The following is a 19,119-nucleotide window of genomic DNA, read 5'->3' as shown; positions in this document are numbered from 1 at the left end:
GTACCTGTGAATGCAGCAGTTCCCACTGACAGTCACCTGGTTTGAGTGGTGACTGAATGGTGCCCCAATGCCCTGTGCTACCTCCAGCAGTGGAGCACCAACCATGTTCTGTTGCAGTCTTCGGAGAGACTTGGTCTGCACAAACCATAGTCTTGGAAGCCTTGGAAGACCATGGTTTGCATGTTTTGAACTGCAAAGCATTGCAGTGAAAGCTGGAGAGGGAGGGGCTGCAGCTTGCACAAGAGTTCCCAGGGCTACTGCTCTTCTCGTGCTGCATCACCATCACGCAGGACTTGCTCTGCACCAGCCCAGAAGCTCTCACAACTCCCTGACAGAGGGGGAATTTTGTCACACAAACCCTAAAAGCTCCTGAACTCATTCCTGGTAGTCCCTGGTCCCAAGGAGAAATTTCCCACTGCAGGATGTGTGTGAAACTGTTTATCAGGTCTCATGGACTTTGTCACAACTCCCACCAAAGGCCTGTAACTGTTGAGCTGCTGCCCCAAGGAATGATGGAGGTACTGAGAAGATCCCTTTCCCCTTCAGCAGTGTAAGCCAGACCATGCCCTTTTCCACATCTGAATGTCCCAGGTTACTCTGGCTAAGCCTCCCTCCTTTGGGATTGAGTAGAAGGGTGTATCCCAGAGCATGGATGCCAAGAAACATCTCTGCCCCATTAAAATGTTACCATGAGCCCTTGGCTGCCCATGTGCCCAGTTGCTCCATGTTTGACACATGCCAAATTAACCCCGGCCAGCCCAGAGCACTGGTGGCCTTGGCTTGCTGCTGTCAGCAGCTCTGTAAATCCTCTGGAACAGGATCCAGAGATGCTACACAAACTGGAAGTGATCTGTTCCAGGGAATTTCTCACTGAAGAGCATAAAAGTGTAGCGGGGGGGGGGGGGTGGGGGTGGTGGCAGAATGCCTGAATTCAGAGCTGCAGCTGCCATCTCCTAGGGAGGACACTGCTTTAGAGCAATTACTCCTGGCAGGCTCTGGCCAAAGCCACGGTCAGGGGCTTGGTCGTGGCTTTGGAGAGGTCACTTGGAGAACGATGGCATTTTCTGAGAGGAGAGCTGCAGTTTTGAGAGGGATCCTCTCCAGCTCTGGTCGCCCTTGGTTAGGGAGTGGCTCCATTTACACCCTCCTGGCTTGGGGCATGGATCATCTGGCAGAACTGGTTCTGCTCTGGAAACCTCGGGCTCCAAGTTGGGCTCCAAGTTGGGCTTTGAGTTGTGAGCTCAGCTGGGGCTGTGTCCCCTGGGTGAATGTGATGTGGCTGTGGCACAGCCGCAGCTCTGCCTGAAGCTCTGCAGAGCTGGGCTGGTGCAGGGGGCACCTGGTAGAGAAGTTGTGCTCAGAGGGGAGGACGTTGAGAGCAGCTGTCCTTAAAAGATTTGGAGACATACAAGGTTATCCTCTTTGGAAAAATGACTCTTTTAGATGACTCTTAGCCCTCAAAGTGTCTTGCAGGGCACTGTTGGCCTTCGTGTCAATGTGCTCTTCTCCACACTGGGAGGGGTTTCTGAGATGGGTCAGGAGCAAATCTGGGCTCTCCTTGTTATGTAGGGCTGTTGTGTCTGGAGGATTCTCCACCTAGAGATTTCAATCTCCCCTTGGCTCCCCCATTGCTGAGTAAGGAGAGCTTTGCTTGTAGGTACCCCATTATTAACCTCCACATGCAGGGACAGGGCGCAGCTGGGTCACAGCTGCTGCCAGTTCCCAGTTTGGGGCTCTGTCCTTTCATTCTGATCATTCTCCAGGTGCAGTTTGTGCCTATGTGACATGGAGAATTCTGTGTTCAGTTTTTGTGCTACAGGTCTTCTGTTTTAGGATGTGTTGGATGTCTTGTCTGCAGGTTTGCCAGTAGCCTGCAAGAACCAGGGGAGGGTTGAATGCTTTCCATGCATTCTGAGGTGGTCCATGGGGTGATTTCCATTGCTGTGAGAGGGATTGCAGTGAACCTGTGCTCCATTGGGTCTGTCTGTGGTACAAAACTCTGTAATGCCCATGGACTGGCTCCACAGTGGTGCTTCTCAGTCATCCTCTGCTGTGGATCTGGTCTGCCTGGCTGGTGTGAGAGGAAAAACGGGTCACTGGGTGTTCTCAGGTGGCAAGAGTGGTGTGCAGGTATCAAAATTCTGAGTGTGCAATAACTGTCAATCTGTGCTGAGCAGTCCCTCTGCATTTGGTGACAAAGATATTTAATTTCCACAACTCCTCTTGATTATGTGATTGCTGTCATTTATTGGAATGGCTTTGTCTGTATAAGACAGGGAAGAGCTGTCTCTGATAACTGATATCCCTCCATCAGAGTCCTCCCTCTTTCAGCAGCAACTCTGACCAAAGCCCCTTTCCTCCAACTGCCTGATGAGGAGTGTAACACTGACCTGTTTGTCAGGAAAAGCCATTCTGTGATTCCCTTACAAACCAAATCATGACGCAGGGGTTTACTCACCCTATACTGTTGGTCCTGGTGATGAAATCTGAGTTCTGCACTGTTTGCCAGATCAGGAGGTTGAGCACTATTTAAAACTCCTCATCCAGTTTATTCTTCTTCAACAACCCTGTTATGATCCTGCCTCAGTGTGCAGAGAGGGACCTTGTCATGTCCGTTCCATTTCTTCCATTAAAAATTTCTTCACAGAAAGGGTTGTTAACATTGGAAGGGGTTGCCCAGGGAGGTGGTGGAATTCCCATCCCTAGATGTGCCCAAGGAACACCTGGATATAACACTGAGTGCTCTGGACTGGGTGACAAGGTGAGGATTGGCCACAGGTGGACTTGATGGTCTCAGATGTCTTTTCCAACCTCAGTGATTCTGGGATTCCAGGCATACTTCTCTTCACTCAGAGACTTGAACCTTGATAATCATTATGTCATATCTGGATCAACATTTCCAAGCTCAGCATCTCTGGCCTGGGCTCAGACATTCAGGGTGTTCCAGTGGCTCCTGCCCAAAGGTTGCTCTCAATGAGCATCACTCACATTTTGCCAAAATGAAGCTGTCTGGAGTCTGGTAGAGTTGGAGGAATTTTCTTGGTGTCCAGGACTCCCTGTTCTCCACAGAACCCTTATTCTTCCTGATCTCTTGTGACATACCCCAGAGCTGCAGTATTTCACCCTAGAAGCAGCAGTGCCAGTGATTTCAGCAGCTAGTGGAGACCACCTGCATCTGCCCACTTTGAACCATTGCCTCTGCTGGGTGGCACTTGCAGCATGCTCCAGGTGACAGGGTAGCACCCTGAGTGGGTAGCTTTTGGCTAAGTTGCATGTTGCAATGGTATTGATGTTATTGATACTATTTATGCCCACTCAGGATAAAAGTTTCTACATCCTGCTTGGTCATCAGGGAGCAATGGTAAGAAGAAGTAACAAACAATGGGATGTTTAATTCTCCTGGAAAATTTGGAGTCTTTGTGCCCCTCCAGCTGGAACTTGAGGTACAAGAAATCTGTGTCCACCAAGGACTGACATTGTATTAGTTCTGCTTAAGAGCTGTTTACTTTGTGCTTCAGGGGCCTCATGGCACAGACAGGGCAAGGTGGTGGCTGTGGTGTTTGTGGCCCTGCAGTGGTCTGAGCTGGTCACACCACTTCAGGAGATGCCTCTCTCTGAGCTGAGGTGCCCAGTGTCAGTGAGGGTGAATTCGGAGACAGGTCCCTGAGTTACCCCCTAACAAAGCCAGCACCTCTTGCTGTTCTCAGGGAAACCCCAATGTCTGAGCTGGAGACATGGCTGAGAGCCCAGACTCATCCCACCCCTGGAGAAAGGGATTTTCTCCTCTGAGAGCATGGAATGGGGAGCTGGGTGTCTGCAGACAGTCCCTGGCTGAGTGTTTGCTGATCTGGATCAGGAGCCTTTAATGGGCGCCTGCAAACCCACACTTACCTTTGGCCCCATTGGGAGATGTGGTGCTCTTCCCTTTGGAGCTCTCTGAGTGTGGAGAAGGAGACAGAAACACCTCATTAGAGACCACGTGGAATGAGTGTCTCTCCAGGCACCTGGGAATCCGTAACATCTCGGAGTTGCTCTGTCAGAGGTCTTGGATGCCCCAGTTGGCAGCTGTGCAGGGGGCAGTACAGACTGGGGCAACCCGCTGGGATTTCTTAGTGCCACCTTTGGCTCTGGTGACACCAGCCTGGCACCAGCTGAGCTGCTGCAGTCTGTGCTGTGCCTGAAGCTCAGGGACAGTGTCCCCACCAACCATTCCCTCCTCAGCTCAGCTTCTCTGGCAGTACTGCAAACAGAGAGAAGGACAGGAGTTGTTGAAATAGTCAGGAAAGGTGCGAGGGTATTTTCTGATCTATCTCTTGTATTTTGGGATAATTAAAGATGATCAATATCAAAACATTAATTCTTCAGGGCTAAGCCACGCAGTGAAAGCAGAAACAAGTACAATGAAAACCACCTTCATTTTGGTTTGTTTTTATTTGGGATAGAATGCTGGGATGTGCTGAACACTGTTTGAGAGTCTCTACTCTGATTTTATTAATGAACGATGGAATTCGTTAATTCTTCCTCTCTTGGGACCTGTAGCTCTAACAAGCAGGACAGAAACTTAGATGGAAATTAACACAGAACAGTCTGCTCATGAAACATGAGGGAAATTGCTTTTCTCTGATACTAATCCTCTTCAGTATTTGTTTGCCTTCCATTCCAGAATGTGATCTTCTTTGTCTCCATGGAGTAATTTCTAGCTGAGGTCTCTTCCTAATCTGCTTCTTTCTTGTGGAAAAACAACCTTTGGAGCTCTTCCTACCAGTCACATTGCCCAGGCTGGAGATGGCTCAGTCCAAGAGTTTGTCTTGAAGCAGGTTGTTATTCCCACAGTGTGAATCTTGGTGGGAATATCCCTGACTGGCTGAGGAACAATCTCTGCTGGACTTTGCCAGGGTGATTTTATTTTCAGGTAGGAGAAATCTCTGCTGCTTCCTGGGCAGTGTGACTGAACCTGACTGTTGACCTGCTGTGAATTTCTGCTGAGGAGACAGCAGGGGAAACAGAACCTTTCCCTTCTTCTCCCACAGAACTGCACCTGCACCCCCAGTTTTTCCCAGCTGAAGGAGGGTTTGTCTCTCTACAGAGTGGATGTGAAGAAAATTGCCTTCCTTGAGCATCTGGAACAAGTGGACAGCCTTCTGTCTCAGAAAAAGTGCATTCGATTCAATAATTATAAAGCAAAATAGATCGCTATGATTACATGGCCACTGACCTGGTATTTGTACCAATCTGCCCCTCTTCCCATACCTCCAGTCCAGGTCCCAATTCCCAAGGGAGAAGCCTTCCCTGGTGCAGGATCCATCAGTTCTCAACTCAGTCATCTTAGGAGCATGAAAAAAGACCTGAGAAAAAAATCACATCCTGGATCCAACCCAAGGCTTTCTGGGGCTCCATAATTTCTAGTTTACTTAGTCTTTCCAGTTTTGTGTCTCCTTGTTGCAAGTTTAATGGAAGTTCCTTGGTGCCAGGTTTTGATAGAGGTTCAAACTGATGAAAAGTCTTATGAGGAAGTGATGTTTTATTGTAGTGTAGAAATAGAAGTGGAATGAGGTTTACCCACCTTTAGACATGGAATGCTTAAGGTCCAGCCCCAGACTGTTGTCTTTCATTCCTGCATACCAAGAAAGGCAGAGGTGTCTCCAGAGGGCAGGGCTTCCTTTCCTGGGAAAAATGTCCAGGACAGAAAGGCAAGGTGGCTTTTGAACCACTGATTTCTTTCCACTGACTCCACAGGTGCTTGACTGAGTGAGGCAGGCTGAGTGCAACTTTATGCCAGTGAGGACAGTGGAGACCAGAGTCCTTCATGCTGCTTTTTGTGTGAAATTCCCTGTAGAATTATGCATATTATTCTGTGCTCTGTGCTGTGTAAAGGGAAACCCTTGGATTCATAAGAGTAAATGTTTTATCTCACTGGAAGTGCTGCTGGTGGTGACCACATGTCCTTTCCAGATGTTTATTCTTTACATTTCTTTTGTGCAGTCAAACAACTCTGTCCATCCCATGCCTGGAAGTGCTACTGTCTTGTGGTGAAATTTAACATTTCAAATGTAATGGGTTAATGTAAATAACTTACTTGAAATCACTGTTCTGTTGTTCTGTGGCACTGTCTGAAGATGAGCAGCCCCTCTACAGAGTCACTCCTGGTATGACATGTAGCAAAAATGTGTATAAATAAATGTGGTTCAGTCAGGGACTGATTTCCTGACCTCCAGGTAAAACTCCCCATCAGTCCCAGGGAACATCATCAGCCACGACTTCACTGGCCTGGGAAAGCCCCCACACTTTTGGATTCCATCCACTGCTAATGAAACCTTTCTCATTTGTATCTCATCACTGCTGACAGTAAAACCAAACAGGAGTTTGGGGTTGACTCTCCTCAGTCCTGGACTTTGCAAATTAATGAAGCCACCACTGCCATGAGCTGAGATCCCCATGCAGCCTTTGCAGGATTCAGCTGCAAGGGTGCTGAGAGGAGACAAGAACCTTCAATTACATTAATTTCTATAACTGGAAGCACAGACAAACTTTGCAGTTCAGACCCCCGCTGAAAGTTTGGACCCTTTTCTAATTTTATGTGGTTATAACATCACAGATGGTACTGAATAAGAACAAGCCAAAAAGAGCAGGACCTGCTCTAAACAAGTGGGAGAACCTTTGGATGGTTGTATTTCTCCTGAGGTTCCAGTCCTGCCCCAAGCCAGAGGAATTCATATCCTTCCTTTTTAGTTGCAGGCACATTTTTTACCTCTAACAAGGATGATGACAGTAGTCAGCTTGTATAAGAGCTTGGAGACAGCCAGTGTGAACATCCCCTGGGAGCAGGATGTCTCAGAGCTATTATTAGCATTTCATAAACTGCCTATTTGTCCATCCCATCAGTCCAGACAGGCCTTTTCCTGAGGGATCTGCTTGAGCTTCCCAAGACCATCAACTGCTCTCACATTTCTGCTTCCACCACCTCTCACATCAAAGAATCCCATGCTGTGGGAAAACCACCTGCCTGTGTTACCTTGTCCTCATGACCTGGTGGATGGTTTCACTCCTGTCCACTCACTCCCTTATTTGGGGAACAGTGAACTGGGTCTCTGTTCATTAAACTTCCACTTTGGGCATGATCAGACATCCACCACCTCAACCCAGCTTTCATTTTCTGTCTCCTTTGCTTGTGGATAGATTGGATCTAGAATTTATTACACTTAGTGCTCTTCACTGTGTCTTTTCCATCTTTTCCATCTTTTTTTGAGACAGAGAAATCCACTAGAAGTGCACTGTGTGGTCTGTGTCACAATGTGATAATATTTTATCATTGATTCCTTCCCAATAACTCCCAGTGCTGACATAGCTGTCTTGGGCACTCACCCAGTTCTGGATTTCTCTTTGACACAGGATCTGTGGTGACGAGATTGATGCTGGCACCATGACCATCCAGAAGGCCATCCAGCTCCTGTGCTCCTCCGATGACAAGTACCAGGCCATGGGGGCTTACTACCTGCAGCACACCTGCTTCCAGGATGAGTCTGCCAAGCAAGAGGTGAGAAGACTCCTCCAGTGCCACACTGGGACTGGGGGCACAAGAGAGGGATGGGACTGGTTTTCCTTAGTGCCAAGGATCCATAGGCTCTTTTGGTTTTCATGAGGATGCTTTATACCTCTTTAGTCAAGCTCAGGTATCAATTAAATCGATTTTTCAACTATTGATGGTCACTTTCTCACAACAGCAGTTGGTCAGGATTTAATGCCTGGAACAGTTTCTGGGCAGCAGAGGAGACTGTTCCTGTTGCCACCACAAGCTGCCGTGGCAGAGGGTGATGGGGTTTGACTGTGGAAGCTGCCATCCAGTGTCCTCTCCTGAGGGCAAGTGCACCCGCTTCCACATCAATCTTGCACCTAGTTCTGCATCAATCTTTCACTATCTTAGAACTGCAGAGTCAGAGCTGGATAAAGCTGCTTTAAATCCCACTGTGACCTCTGCTGGGCAATGGTCAGTGACCCTGCAGCCCTTTGCCAGCCTTTTTCACAGCCCTTTTCCAGACTATTTCAGCCGCCTGAGCCAATGGGCTAATTAGTGATCATGTACAAAGATAATTTTGCACATCCATAGTGGTGGCTGCCCCATCCTGGAAGTGCCCAAGGCCAGGATGGGAAGCGCTTGGAACACCCTGGAATAGAGGAAGGTGTCTCTGGCCATGGCAGGGTGTGGGACAAGATGAGTTTTAAGGTCCTTTCCCACCCAAACCCCTCTGTGATTCTGTGATACCTGACCACAGAGAACTCTTCTTATAGCACAGGTTATTTTCTGATGCTTTTACTCCTCATTTCCTTTGCCAACATGCAGCAAAGGAGGCAGACTGAAGGATGGATCTGCTGTGGCAAGGATGTCACCAAAGTTTATCCCCACCCTCGATTTACTGAGATGCCAACACTTTAGAAGTGGCTTTCCCTGTCCTGGCATAGCAGCGGAGCTGGAAGCCCTGGCCAGGCGTGGGGCTGTGCCCCTGTGCCCTGGCTGTGCCTGGATGAGTGCAGGTGCCCAGCCCACGTTCAGGTGGCCGATTGTGAGGTGGTCACACCCTTTGTTACCGTTGCAAACCCTCTCTGAGCACTGGGCTGTCCCATCCTTCCCAGGAAGATGTGCCAGAGCAGGTCGGTGACTCATCCCAGCACACGCTTGTTTTCCTTCCCTCCCCAAAAGGTGCTCATTCATTGTCCATTGTCAGCAACCCTCAGCCGAAGGGGTGTTTGTGGCAGGAGGGCTCCGGGCGGGATCACAGCAGAGCACATCCCAGAGTGGGAACGCTCAGCATTTGGAGAGCTCAGCTGCAGGGATTCGCCTTCAAAGCTCCATGTGCTGCCTGTGGTGTCCTGCAGGTCTGGACTCGCTCCACTGCCTGTGGCTGACTCGAGGGTGGTGACACTGGCCATGACCATCCCTCTCAGCTCAGCCTGTGATTTCAGGATGCAGATAAATGACCACAGCATGTCATTAGATGGCTATAAATGGCCTCTGCACATAGACAAGGCAGCATTTCCACTCGGTGCAGACTGTGGAGGTGGGTGAAAGTTTGCAGAAACACATTTCCATCAGTGGAGTACTCTGTCCATGGCCATTACTCACAGACAGCTGCTCCTGTAGTTTAAGCTTTTGGCTCCAACCTCCGGTCCAGGAGCTCTGTGCTCATGACCCACAGCCTGAACCAGACTTGTCATCTCTGGCCCTCATTCCCTGGCAGCTCTGGTCCTCCAGCTCCCCCAGGATGGGCCGTCCAACCCCTGGCACTGCTGGGGCAGTTCTGGGTATCCCTGTCCCAGCAGTGTCCTGTGCTCTGTGCTGATGGCCCATGTCTGTCCTGGTGCATTGCTTTTGGCAGCTGTCAGTCCCATGTCTCTCCCTTTGCTCCATGCTCATGTCCCCATGTCCCGTGTATGTCCCATGTCTCTCCCCATGCTCATGTCCCGTGTCTGTCCCATGTCTCTCCCCATGCTCATGTCCCGTGTATGTCCCATGTCTCTCCCCATGCTCATGTCCCGTGTATGTCCCATGTCTCTCCCCACGCTCATGTCCCGTGTCTGTCCCATGTCTGTCCCCATGCTCATGTCCCGTGTCTGTCCCATGTCTCTCCCCACGCTCATATCCCATGTCTGTCCCATGTCTCTCTGGTCCAGGTCTATCGGCTGGGGGGCATTGCCAAGCTTGTGGAGCTGCTCCGCAGCCAGAACCAGAATGTGCAGCGGGCGGCAGCCGGAGCCCTCCGGAACCTGGTGTTCAAGAACCCCACCAACAAGATCGAAACCCGGCGGCAGAACGGGATCAGGGAGTGCGTGAGCCTCCTCCGCAGGACAGGCAACACTGAAATTCAGAAACAGCTCACAGGTACTCAGAGTCTGCTCAGCTCTGAGGTTCCCCTTGCCTGGGCTCTGTAGCCCTGGTGCTACCCTAGCACAGAGAGGAGGTTTTCTGCTCCTCTTGCACCAAAGGGTGACCTAAATCAGAAAGCAGAGGAGGTCCTGGCCCTTCCATGTTCCATAAGGACTCCTCACTTCCTAAGTGCCTGCTGGGGAAGCACCTGCCCCAGGTCCCCTCCCAGTTATGGTCACCCTGCCATTCCCACACCTCCTGCACCCTGGCCACTCTGCTGTTCCCAGGGATGGCCAAGGGAGCTACCAACACTGGTAGAGTTGGCTGGGTTCTCTCCTTGGTGCCTCACCTTTGCCTGAGGAGTTGATGGGAGATTTTTGGTGCAGATCACCCTCAGCTGTGTCCCAAGTTTCACGTGCAAGCCTTTCCAAGATCCCTGGAGAGATGCTGCCCCCTGCAACCTAATAGCAATAAACAGCAATTTTGGGAGGAGGAAGGATGCTTAAATGCCCACTTCCATGTAGACCCATCCTGCCTATCTCCCATAGGGTGGACAGGGACCGAGGTTTCAGGTAGCCTCTGCACCCTCAGCTCAGAGTGGTGAAGGGAAGAAGGATTTTGGTGGTGGAATCACCCTCACCTAAACAAAGTTCCTAATGCACATGACCTTGTGCTTGAGCTTGTGTCCCACCCCTTTCTAGGACTGCTCTGGAACCTCTCCTCCACTGATGAACTAAAAGAAGAGTTGATACAGGAGGCTCTGCCTGTGCTGACAGACTGTGTTATCATCCCTTTCTCGGGCTGGTCTGATGGCAGCTGCAACAGGACACGAGAAATTATCGACCCAGAAGTGTTCTTCAATGCTACAGGGTGTTTGAGGTGAGTCATCAGGCAGGGACTGACTGTAGCTTGTGTCTGTGGGCAGAAGCTGAAGCCATCTAAATCCTCTTACAATAAGCTGAATTCATGCTCATTACAACTGTGTTAAGGAAAAATTCTTCTTGAGAGTTTTCTTGACTAAGAGAAGGTGCAGAAAAAAAATTACATACAAAATATTTTTCTAGTAGCTTTTTATTTTTAATAGTTTTGTTCTTGCTAAGTCTCTTCTCAAAAAAAAAGGAAGTTGTTTTGTGCACTAATGAAACCCATCAGTGTTTAACTCAGACCAGGAAACTGAGATTTTGCCTTTAGAGTTTTGAGGCTTCCAGAGAAAACAAACTGATTTAGGGTTTAGGTGGCAAAAAGACAGAATTCTCTTTGTGGGGAAAACAAGCATTTTCATACTTCTTTTGATAACTGCTTTAGTACAGAACAGTCCCATTGTCCTGGACTTTTCCTGGGTCATTTGATCTGGAGACTCAGCTACGAAACAGGAGGTACAGACTGAGCCCAGATTAGTTTATTTTGTTCACGGGAAACCAGAGTCCTTTTGTAGAGGATCTTCGCCCTGACTTGCTGTTTCTCCTCCCTTCCTCCTCCACTTGGGTATGAGCTCCTTGTCTCAATGGGAACAAGTGGGGCAAAAAACCTGCCCTGTATAATGAGGTGCTTTCATCAAGGGAAGCTCTCCCCGAGGGAGGCAGCGCCGGCCGCGCCCTTCCCAGACATGCAGCTCGCAGGAGCTGGAGCTGCTTATGAAACGAGGGGCTGATCATGGCAGGGCCTTTGGAGACCTGATACCATCGGCTTCTGTGGCTGGGAACCGTGTCTGGGAGATAGGGAGTGCTGCTCCCTCCTTGCTTGTCCTGGAAGGCAGCTCCCTGAGCAGCTGCAGCTCGGGATGTGTGGGTAACAGTGGGTATGAGCTGCTCTGCTTTAAGGCCATCCCAGCCTACCTAAATATCCCATTAAAATGAGAGAAAGACAATGGCAGCTGCTTGCAAAAACCCTGTGGAGTTTAACTGGAGGTAGGCTTTGCCTCCTGAGACTGATCCCAGCCTGTGGCAGCAGTGCCCAACATCTCAAGGAAGACTGGCAGCTGCAGGTCAGCAAGGAGAGCTCCAGGAGCCTGAGGGAGCAGGACTGGGGAGCAGGGAGAGTGAGGGAAGTTGGGAGTTGGATCCAGAGCCCCTGCTCCAAGGGCTGAGCCAGGACTACTCTGAGTCACTGCCCTGCCACATCAGAACACAGGGATGAGAGCAGCCCTGGGTTTGCCCTGGGCCTGAGCCATTGCTGCTCAAGCATTTCTGGATTGCAGATGAATCCATGTTAATGAGGAGGCTGCAAATCACAGTGAACATCAGATCCAGTTCTGGAATGCCTGCAGTGAATATCTCACAACCACTGCCAACCCTTCTTTGTTTTTCATTTGCAAGCTATAAGGCAATAAAATAGGGGAAAGGAAAAAAAAAAAAAAACAACAACAAAAGAGAGCAAAACAACAAAACGCATATCCTGTTACTAGAAAAACACCCCTGTCCTGATAGCTGCCAGTGTCCAGGAACCCATTTCAACCTCACAGATGGGTCAGTCCCTCTGGAAAGAGCCATTGCTGCTCTCCAGCATCTCCAGCCCATTTCCCACACAGACATTGCTGCTGACTCTGGGTAGGTCTGTGCTTACAACCCTGTGCTTCCTGATGATCACAACCCCAGATGGTCTTTAGCCAGTCTTCCCTTTGGAAACTCCTCTCAGGACACAGTGTTTGTGTAGTGGCACATGCAGAGCCTCTGAGCAATAGGCAACCTCCTGCTAGTGACTGTCCCTAGGAGGGTGTCTTCTATGTAGAGCTCCTTGCAGGACATGTTCCAGGTGAAATCAGTCCTAAAGAACAACCAGAGAGCTGTGCACTGGTGCAGTCCCACCAAAGGCCTTCAGAACAGGAGCACCTCTTCAACCTTGCTGAAGCTGCCAAATAATCCCTAAATTCAGTGACAACCATAGCCAGAACAGGGCCCAACTCACCTTCTCTCCTACTTGTTCCCTGTGGTGCTCTTTGATGGCTTCCTCAGGAACCTGAGCTCTGCAGACATGGGGCGCCAGACCATGAGGAATTACCCCGGCCTGATCGACTCTGTCATGACTTACACCCAGAACTGCGTGGCCTCCAGCCGCCCCGATGACAAGGTACCAGCTGCTGCCCTGGGCTGATAACAATTGCAGCCTTGGGAATGCCTCAAAACCCCTTTCTAACAAACACAAGAGGTGGCTGGACTCTCTGGCTTCCCTTCCCTTCCCTTCCCTTCCCTTCCCTTCCCTTCCCTTCCCTTCCCTTCCCTTCCCTTCCCTTCCCTTCCCTTCCCTTCCCTTCCCTTCCCTTCCCTTCCCTTCCCTTCCCTTCCCTGAACTTCCCTGAACTTCCCTGAACTTCCCTGAACTTCCCTTCCCTTCCCTGAACTTGCCTTCCCTTCCCTGAACTTCCCTTCCCTTCCCTTCCCTGAACTTCCCTTCCCTTCCCTTCCCTTCCCTTCCCTTCCCTTCCCTTCCCTTCCCTTCCCTTCCCTTCCCTTCCCTTCCCTTCCCTTCCCTTCCCTTCCCTTCCCTTCCCTTCCCTTCCCTTCCCTTCCCTTCCCTTCCCTTCCCTTCCCTTCCCTTCCCTTCCCTTCCCTTCCCTTCCCTTCCCTTCCCTGAACTTGCCTTCCCTTCCCTGAACTTCCCTTCCCTTCCCTTCCCTGAACTTCCCTTCCCTGAACTTCCCTTCCCTGAACTTCCCTTCCCTTCCCTGAACTTCCCTTCCCTGAACTTCCCTGAACTTCCCTTCCCTGAACTTCCCTGAACTTCCCTGAACTTCCCTTCCCTGAACTTCCCTTCCCTGAACTTCCCTTCCCTTCCCTGAACTTCCCTTCCCTGAACTTCCCTTCCCTTCCCTGAACTTCCCTTCCCTGAACTTCCCTGAACTTCCCTGAACTTCCCTGAGCTTCCCTGAACTTCCCTGACCTTCCCTGAACTTCCCTTCCCTGAACTTCCCTGAACTTCCTTTCCCTTCCCTGAACTTCCCTTCCCTGAACTTCCCTTCCTTTTCCCCTTCCAGCATCCTAATCTCCATCTCTTGCTCTTTACCCCCCACATTTTGCCATCCAGGAGGACTCAAGTGTATAATCCCCAATTTGGCACCATGTTCAGCAGGAAACCAGGAGCTGGCATCTCTCTGCACTCCCCTGTCTGTGACTGATGGCTGTGTGTGAACAGCACTTGCCTTGGACAAAAAAGTGTTTTTAGACACCTTAGACACCTTTTGGATGTAACCCTCAAAGTTACCAAAGTTGCTTTGAATTCTCTCTGGATTGAGCAAGCCCTCTTTTGGGAATGGCTTTTGCAGGAAGCTCCACAAAACCACAGCTCTTTGGAAATGTAACTACAGGTTCTGGTGTTGTTTATGGGTATCCAGCCAAAATTCTCCCTTGCTCTTCCCATTGGGCACTCTGGTATCCAGGGAAAAGAGGCTTAAAGTCTGTTCTTGGTAAAAAGTGTCACCTGATCTGTAACTGTGACTCAGAGTCATTGGAAGTTACTTCTGGCGAGAGGGACACTTCAAGATTTGGAATTTCGTGGTTTGATCCAACCACTCTCACACTTTTTTCTCCTGTTTGCCAGCTTGTCTTGTGGCAAGTGAGACCTCCCAAGGTTTTTTGGATCAGCAGCTCACTCAGATCCTTCCTTCACATCTATTCCAGCTCCTTCCCTCCCATCCTCATCCCAGCTCCCTGAACCAGGCTAAAGAGGATCTGTGGTGCTAAAAATTTGATTATGACCAAGCCCATGTCCTCTCTGGTGCTGCTCCATAGTTTTCTGCCTAATGTGATGTTTGCATTTGTCTTCTGGGGGTGCTGCAGTCTGTGGAGAACTGCATCTGCATCCTGCACAACCTCTCCTACCGCCTGGATGCTGAAGTTCCCAACAAATACACCCAGCTCAACCACATGGCCCGGAGCGTTTACATGGACAAAACTCTCACAGGCTGCTTCAACAGCAGGAGTGGGAAAATGGAGGTAGGATGTGCCACAGAGGGATTGGGAATGTGGTGTTCAGTCCCAAGCAGGGGCTGCAAAGGAAGAGCAGGATCTGAACTTCCTGTTTCTCATGTCTTTGCAGAATGATGAGTATGGGGTTCCCCTTCCCGAGGAGGATTTCAAACCCAAAGGCCCTAGCTGGCTCTACCACTCAGATGCCATCCGCACCTACCTGTCCCTGATGGATCAGAGCAAGAAGGATGCCACCCTGGAAGCTTGTGCTGGAGCTCTGCAGAACCTCACTGCGAGCCGAGGGCTGGTAAGAGCTTCCCTCTCCTCCACATGCTTACACCCAAATGTGTCAGCACTTCCATGGAATCAGAGAGTCAGTAAGGTTGGGAAGACCTCTAAGGTCACTGATCATCATCACTCCTCAGCCATGAAAAAAGGAAAATGTCCTCCTTAAACCTCAGGGCACCACAGCTAGTCTTTCCATAGTGTTTGATCCAGTGGGATACTAACTCCAAACTCAGGGAGCTACAACCAGCATCCCAAAGATCTATCCCAGACCCATACACTGGGTTTCCAAGTTTCCCCAGTCTGTTGGTCACACTGCCAGCAGCTGCTGGTATTGGCACCCTCCCCCAGAGCAGCAGTGAGGGTGAGCCCAGATGTGCACCCTTAGCCAGGTGTGATGAGAGATGGGAGAAGGGCTCTGAGCCACCGCCCGTGCGTGCGCTCCAAGGGGAGGTGGCCCTAATGACAGGGTGGGTTGTGCTGTGGATTGTGGCTTGTCCACACCTCAGAGCTACCTGTAAAATAGCTGTGACAGATGTCCTGACCCGTGGGCACAGCAGCGTGGCAGTGCCAGGGGCTGGGTGATGCTGTGGCACCGTGAGGGACGCGTCACAACCGCGGCTCTGCAGGCCCACGTCACTACCCTGGGCACGTCCTCGCAGGCTGCCTCCCCTGGGACAGCCCTTGACTTGTCTGTTTGTGCCCAACTCCATCAATCCCAATTTAAATAAGATGGATGAGGAGATAAAGAGATAATGATTCCATAGGTAGGAGAGGCGTGTCACGTGTGGGGAGTGTCCCACCCAGAGACACAGGTGACTCACTTGGAGCCTTCCCTGCTGGGATGGCATTAACCTGCCAGCTCTGATCTCCTTTTGTCACAACGATTTCCATGCTAAATAATTGGGAACTTTGACTTTTGGCAATTTAACTAAGCAGTGCCACGAACCGGAAGGTGGAGAAAGGCTGTCACATATGGGTAGAGCTGGTTAGGGAAATGGAGTTCTGTTCCAGGGAAAAGAAAATTTCAGCAATCAACAGCATTACACGAGGAACAAACAACCAAACCCAGCTCTGACAGTGCTGGAGCAACTTAATTCAGCCTCCTGGAATGGAATGGCTGAAATTTGTCTGGATGTGCAGAAGTGGCTCCTCCCCTCAAGGGTCTCATTCCAGCTCAGAGCTGGAGCTGGAGCTGTCATTTGATGGAAAGTGAATCTGGGGATGATCTTACGGAGCTTGCTGTGATCCTTTAGTTCACAGAAGGTGTCTCTGAATATCCTTCAACTGCACTATACACACCCCAGTCCTGCTGGTGTGAATGTGGAACAGGGCACGTTTTCCAGACCTTTCTCTCCATTCCCATATTATTGTTGATGGACAAGTATCTCCAGCAGCTTTTCTGGTGGGGTAGCTAAGAAGTTCAGTTTAAGCTCTGTCAATAAGGGCAGTTCACTCAGCAGATGTGGTTGAACTCATCTGGCCTTGCTGCATCTTGAGATCTTCTACATTTACAAGCACAAGATCACATCTGAGTATTTTTGGTCCTCAGACTGTTTTTTAAAAGCATTCATTATCTTTTCCTGCTCCCCAGCAGCCCACTGTGGCATGGCAGGGAGCTGTGAAGGGCCAGGGCAGGGAGCTGCCAGGGGTTTGTGAAGGGCAAGGGCAATGTGGATATGAAAGCAAAACTTCTCCAGCCTTTGGAATGTCAGTTAAGTGATCAACTGCTCCACCAGGGCTCCAGAGAACAGCAGAACCAGCTGCAGAACAGCACCTGAGAGACTGACTTTTCAAATGTCCCACAATAATGGAACCATTAAGTTTGGAAAAGCCCTCTATTATCACTAAGTCCAGCCCTTCACCCATGTTCACCACTAACCCATGTCCCCACATGCCCCATCCGTGTACTTTTTGAACATTCCCAGGGATGGTGACTCCACCACTGCCCTGGACAGCTGTGCCACTGCTTGGCAACTGCTTTGGTGAAGAATTTTCCCCAGTATCCAATCTAAACCTCCCCTGAGGCAGCTTGAGATCATTTCCCCTTGTCCTGTCCCTTGTTCTATGGGAGCAGAGCCCAACCCCCTGCTGGGCATCTTCCTGTCAGGGAAGTTGAGGAGAACCAGAAGGTCCCCCCAGAGCCTCCTCCAGGCTCCCATAACTGTGGGGAAGAGAGTAAAACTGACGGAGTAAGTGGGATTATGGCAGCAGAAGAAAGGATTGTACAGTGCTCATGTTATGGTAGTCACATTCCTCCAGCCCTGACCATCATACCAGCTATTTCCCCTGGCACTGTAAGTCATGGACACCTCTGTTGTCCCTCAGATGTCCAATGCCATGAGCCAGTTGATTGGGCTGAAGGAGAAGGGGCTGCCCCGCATCGCTCGCCTGCTCCAGTCCAACAGCTCTGAGGTTGTCCGCTCCGGGGCCTCTCTGCTGAGCAACATGTCCAGGCATCCTGTGCTCCACAAAACCATGGGTAAGTCCTTCCCCTGTGCTGGATCCCAGCTTTCAGCTCTGCGGGATCTGCCCAACTTGCTTTGTAAGCCCCATAAGGAGACACAGCCGTGCTCCAGAACTGGGCAGAGCAGTGTCATTTCCTCTGGCCCCAGGGACAGTCACCAGTGCTGTGGGACATGTGCTGTGCTTTATGGACAGTGCCAAACCTGCAGGACCACAAGGGTGATAGTGTTTTGGGAACTGAGTTGGACTTCAGTGTCCATGGCCAACAACACTGCCCTTCCAAAGACCTGCAGCCCTTGTTTTGTCTTGGGAAAATCCACTGATGACGATGATGCCATTTGCTGTCCAACACTTCCTGTGCTTCCCTGCAGAGATTACTCTGCTTGGTGTTGACACAAATAGCATAATTCACTTGTGCCAGATTGTTTTTAATTGTTGATTGGAACATTCCTTCACCTCTTTAGCTCACCAGGTGCTCCCAGATGTGTCCCGTCTCCTGTCGTTCCAGTCTGGAAACACCAGCAGCTATGGGGAGATCATGACATCAGCTTGTTACACTCTGAGGAACCTCATCATGTCCAACCCCCACTTGGGAAAGTCTTACCTGTCCAGCAACTTGTTAAATAATGTAGTGAGCCTGTGCCGGAATGGGTGAGTGTGGGGCACAAGGCAGGGACAGAGCCAGACTGACCCCAAAGCCTTCCCAGCACCCTTCGGAGACAGATTAGAGCATTATTCCTTCCTAATAAAGGAACTGGGTATGTTGGTGAGCAGAAATCCTCAGCACTGGTTTCTTGGAAAGTGGCAGGAGCCACCCAGGGTGGATTTGCAAAGGGGCCTCTGGAAACTTTCTGATTGAATTTTAGGAAATACTAAAAAGAACTGAAGCACCAACAACTTAAAGCTTTTAAAAATAGTACTTACAGAGCTTATGAAAAAGAGAAGTGACTTTTTGCGCAAGCAGATAGTGACAGGACAAGCAGGAATGGTTCAAACTACAAGAAGAGACATTTATAGTGGATATTAAGAATAAATTCTTCCCCATGGCAGTGGGGAGGTCCTGACACAGGTTGTCCAGAGAAGCTGTGGCTGCTCCATCCCTGGAAGTGTCCATGGCCAGATTGGATGGTGCATGGAGCAACCTGGGCTAGTGGAAGGTATCCCTGCCATGGCAGGGGGTGGGACTGGATCTTTCAGATCCCTTCCAACTCAAACCACTCTAGAGTTCTCTGATCTATGAAAAATTCCAGACCTCAGAACAGGGGATGTCAGTGACTTCCTGGCTCCTGGGCTTCCCTCAGACCTTGTCATGAAGGTCAGGTCTGAGGTTCAACACTGCAGGTACACAAGGATTGTGCTTAATTTTTGTGTGCAGATCTGTTCATCTTTTAGCTGAATCATCTTCCTTAAGATGCAGCTCTGGGGAAACACAGACAGGAATTATTTTAAGTACCTCCCCGGTCTACTCCTGTATTTTACACCAGCTGAGCAGTCTCATCATATTTTACCTCTTTCTATTTTAGGACTTGGTTTGGGGTTTGGTGGTAGGAATTCTGTCCTGTTTGTTATCCATATTCCCTGCAGCACAAACCTGTCAAACCTTGCCAA

At 50.1% G+C, this 19,119-nt stretch overlaps 1 protein-coding gene across 1 annotated transcript in view; it reads left to right on the top strand.

Moving 5' to 3' along the window:
• PKP1 (plakophilin 1) overlaps window positions 1-19,119 on the top strand; it is a 49,016-nt gene that overhangs the window by 20,178 nt on the left and 9,719 nt on the right. The window contains exons 4-11 of the mRNA XM_085561532.1: window positions 7,390-7,534; window positions 9,667-9,874; window positions 10,561-10,738; window positions 12,811-12,925; window positions 14,632-14,787; window positions 14,891-15,067; window positions 17,374-17,527; window positions 17,976-18,162. Coding sequence (XP_085417658.1) covers window positions 7,390-7,534; window positions 9,667-9,874; window positions 10,561-10,738; window positions 12,811-12,925; window positions 14,632-14,787; window positions 14,891-15,067; window positions 17,374-17,527; window positions 17,976-18,162 — 1,320 coding nt within the window. The remainder of the gene's footprint in view (window positions 1-7,389; window positions 7,535-9,666; window positions 9,875-10,560; window positions 10,739-12,810; window positions 12,926-14,631; window positions 14,788-14,890; window positions 15,068-17,373; window positions 17,528-17,975; window positions 18,163-19,119) is intronic.

Source organism: Lonchura striata, chromosome 26, assembly GCF_050655825.1.
Source record: "Lonchura striata isolate lonStrDom1 chromosome 26, ASM5065582v1, whole genome shotgun sequence".
NCBI classification, from domain to species: Eukaryota; Metazoa; Chordata; class Aves; order Passeriformes; family Estrildidae; genus Lonchura; species Lonchura striata.
The sequence above is the reverse complement of the archived record's forward strand: the minus strand, read 5'-3'. Positions and strand labels throughout refer to the sequence as shown.